General features: G+C 35.5%; 1 protein-coding gene across 1 annotated transcript; it reads left to right on the forward strand.

Annotated features, from left to right (window-relative positions):
* On the forward strand, positions 1,147-3,665 carry LOC109822504. The gene is made up of 6 exons (XM_020388713.1): positions 1,147-1,192; positions 1,276-1,482; positions 1,547-1,654; positions 1,737-1,838; positions 2,926-3,396; positions 3,478-3,665. The coding sequence occupies exons 1-5, from the start codon at positions 1,190-1,192 to the stop codon at positions 2,962-2,964; spliced, it is 459 nt and encodes a 152-aa protein (XP_020244302.1). The 5' UTR covers positions 1,147-1,189; the 3' UTR covers positions 2,965-3,396; positions 3,478-3,665.

The following is a 3,883-nucleotide window of genomic DNA, read 5'->3' on the forward strand; positions in this document are numbered from 1 at the left end:
TTAATATGTATACTCCGCAAAATCGGCTTGATATTCGTAATGTAGGAGATTGAATGTCGAAATATTAGTACTTTTAAAATTTAAAGTATTAACTTTGTCGTTTTAATATATATTTTTTATTTTGTCAATGCAATTTTCAACATTCACTTATTTTGCTTCAATAAATTGAATAATCATTTAAGATGCAGATGAGCCGAAGGATAAAGCGCATAGGGGAAGTTTCCCACAATCAAGCAAATTCATCATCAGGTATAAATATTAATTTGTTCAAATAAATTGTGTTTGTGATATAAATATGCATATTTCGCATTTATAATTATATTTTTTACGTGTAGGAATGTCCTCACGACCTTATAGTAGTCCATTATCTCTACATGGATCCTCACCCGTTGAAGGTATTAATTTATTTAATATCATTAAGTTAATTGAGAAACTTATTTACCTATATTATTTTTATTACTTTCGTAGATATTGCGGGGACAGATACACATGCATCTCCTATGAGTCCACCTATGAGTCAACGTCATCATCGGGATTCATCGCCTGGTCTAGGTATTAATTTTAATGTCCATGGATATTTTATGTTCCATATAAATATTTATTTCACATTTTATATTGCAGACAATCATCATGATGGATCCGGTGATGACGAGATCCAACACGAGTCTTTTGCGAGATCTTCTCAGTCGGAGGTTGAATGTCTCCGTCCATGGACTGAAGCAGTAAATTCCATCCCCTTACCAGAAAAGGCTATCACATTGCAAAAGAAATGCGATAGGAACTATAAAAAAAGGAGAGAAGACATTAAAAACAAGGATAGTATAATAAAGCAGAGACTAGAAAAGGCGATGTCAGATAAGTTGAGGGAAATGGGTAAGAATATCATGTAAATATTTGATCAATCTTCGTTATTTAATTATTGAAGTTTTTAAAAAAATATCTCTCTGTCTTTGTAGGGAACAAGGACTACGAGAAGGCCGGTAGGCATGGCAGTGATCTGTTTACGAAGGTACCTCCTAAAGGTTATCGAGCCATTTTGGGGTGGATGGGCAACATTCCAATTGGAGATTACGCCGTCAGATTTAATAATTTGATCGGTTGTTTAATCAGAGACCCACACCACATTAACATCGCTTATAACTTTGATGAACAACAATGGAATGGAATAAAGAAGATATGGGAGAGGCTCATGGTAATTATTCGTTATATTGTTTTTTCAATAAATATTTATTTAATTTTTTAATATTGCATGTTTTTGTAACACCTAATTTGTAGAATCACTATTGCCTTGAGGACAACCCGGACTCTTGGGATTACGTAATGAGTAGAGCGAGCAAGATGCTTCGGGGGTGGAGGAGTAGACTTAAGAGTCAATACTTTACAGATATAACCATTGATTGGAAGCGGATTCATCAGCTTGATAAGAGGGTTCCTCCTTATAATTGGATGACTCTCATTATCGAGTGGGAGGGCGAGAAGAAGGTGAGTTATTTTTTAATTAATTATATTACCACCACATATACTGAAAAATTACTTTATTTTGAAGGATAAATGTTCGATAGCATCGGCTAATCGCGGTGCAAAGCTATATGATCACTTTCTAGGAGCTACTCCCTACGCTCGGATCGAGCATAAATATTTGCGTGAAAATCCGGTTAGATCAAAATATTAAAACTCAACTCATGTTACTATTTTCATACGTTATTAGAAATAACTTGAAATTTGATTAATCATAGGACGCCTTGACTATGCCGCCAACTCTTCTTGCTAGAAGTGCATATACACCACCTGAGGGCTATGATAAGGTGGAAAAGATGACAAAAATTAAGGATATGCATGTAAGTATAAACTTAATTTCATATTTGCACATATGTATTTCTAATTAGAATTCATTAATGTTCGAATACCATTTATAGTGTAATGCATTCATATCTGCTTAATTATTCATTCATGTGCTTTCTAAAACATTCATGGAACAATTGATGCTTTTGCTGAATTAAGTGATAGCTTCATCATCAAGTTTACATATATTTTCCAAATGACCGCTGACCAAGTCACACTATGCTTTAGAGCCGTATATACGCTTGGCTGCTGTCATTATCTTTTGCCTAATTAATGCTTCAAACTATGCTACTTTCAATATTCATTGAAACAATCAGTTTGTTGCGGGTGAAACCTAACTCTAATCAGGTTTTGTAATTATTTGATCTTTGGTCCAAGCTCGCTTTTAGAAGAATTTGGTGGTGTCATTTTCTCTGAGTTAGAGATAAGTCATGGCTAATAAAAGGTGATCCATTAAGATTATAGGCCCTAGTCTATATAATGTTAAAAAAAACGGACCAAATCCATTTGTATGTTAAATTCTATTCTCGTCCTAGTGTTTTTTGCTAGGTGGAATCAAGCTTTTCTGCTTCTTTTTTGAACGGAAACAGGCGGCCGGGTGAATAGTTTTTACGGTCAAAGGCTTCATGAACTGTACGCACTTGAGTTAGTTTTCAGAGCTTTTGACTGAACGGATGGAGATTGGATTGATATATGCAAATATGTAAACAGGGAGGGCCTTATCTGCAATTTGCTCCCGTACTTCAAGCCTAGCTGTTATCTTCCGGGTATTTGTAACAGAGTCATGAACTTCAAGCCTAGCTGTGATGTATTTGTAACAGTCATGAACTTAAAGCCTAGGCTGCACGACTCATATTATACCAGTATGTTTGACGAAGAAGGTAAAAAATGCATGTCCAGTGACATATCTTTTTCTTTCAGAATCATAGCTGAAAAAGGTCGACTATAAATGAAATAAGAAAGTGATCATATAGCTTTGCACTTAATTCATAACATTGTCTTAATTTATTTATTTCTATTGGTTGAGTTCCATTGCTTAAGACTGCCCTAATTTATTTATTTCTATTGCTATATGTTATTTAGGAGGCGCTTGAAGCTTCACAAGACTTTGTCTTGTCCTAGTCTCAGAGCATAGAGAACACTCCTACCGATCCTAATCGCATGACTAGAGAGCAATGGAGGGAAATTGTTGATGGAGTTTATGGCTCTAAACCAATCAAGAAAGGGAGGGTGCCTTTATCAAGTGCAAAAGTTAGGATAGTCTCCACTAGCAGGAATATACAAAATGACTCGTCCGCGACCTCAAATCGACCAAGTGTGACATCGTACGTCGTGGCTAAAATTGGACAGTATTTAATGGACAATGTTCAACCCTCGATGTTTTTTCAATTTATTCCCATTATTACGCGCGAGCTAGGGGGTGCACAATCGACTTGGGATGTTGTGCAGCGCCTCAGTGATTGTCCATCGTTGAAGGAGATTCTTCCTGAGTCGATATACTTAGAGATCTTTAAGTTGGCGTTTGCCGAGCATGAAGCTCATGGTGGTGGAGAGGTATATATGACGCGACATATATGTATTTATTATTATATTTTTGGTATATATATATCTTATGTGGAGTGATATTCTTTTCAGACTGGAGGAGGTATTGTAGGGAGCAGCAGTACGATACGACGTTCTAATGCAGACGATGCTGATAACAGGGATGCCGACGATGACGAGGAGTGAGTGAGACTTGTGTTAAGACATATCATGACTTTTGAATTTTACATATATAAAATATATATGTGATTTTATTGCGTAGTGAATGAATATTATTTGAGCATGCGAGATGTATTGTGATTGTGATTATATGGCGAGTATTATTCGATATTGTGGACTGACGGATGAAATTGAATGAGTGTGGAATGTGAATGTATATCATGGTTGGTTTTATGATATATTGTTAAATATTGTCATTGGACGATACAGGTTATATGTGTATTCTCTCGTATGGGAGGCTACCGAAAAATTAAATTTTTTTTTTGCGTAAATATATACA

Source organism: Asparagus officinalis, chromosome 8 (genome assembly GCF_001876935.1).
Source record: "Asparagus officinalis chromosome 8, Aspof.V1, whole genome shotgun sequence".
Classification (NCBI taxonomy): domain Eukaryota; kingdom Viridiplantae; phylum Streptophyta; class Magnoliopsida; order Asparagales; family Asparagaceae; genus Asparagus; species Asparagus officinalis.

Coding starts and splice junctions, on each gene's coding strand:
- LOC109822504 (XM_020388713.1), top strand. Junction 1,655..1,736: donor AATATTTGCGTGAAAATCCG/GTTAGATCAAAA, acceptor GATTAATCATAG/GACGCCTTGACTATGCCGCC. Junction 1,839..2,925: donor CAAAAATTAAGGATATGCAT/GTAAGTATAAAC, acceptor TATGTTATTTAG/GAGGCGCTTGAAGCTTCACA.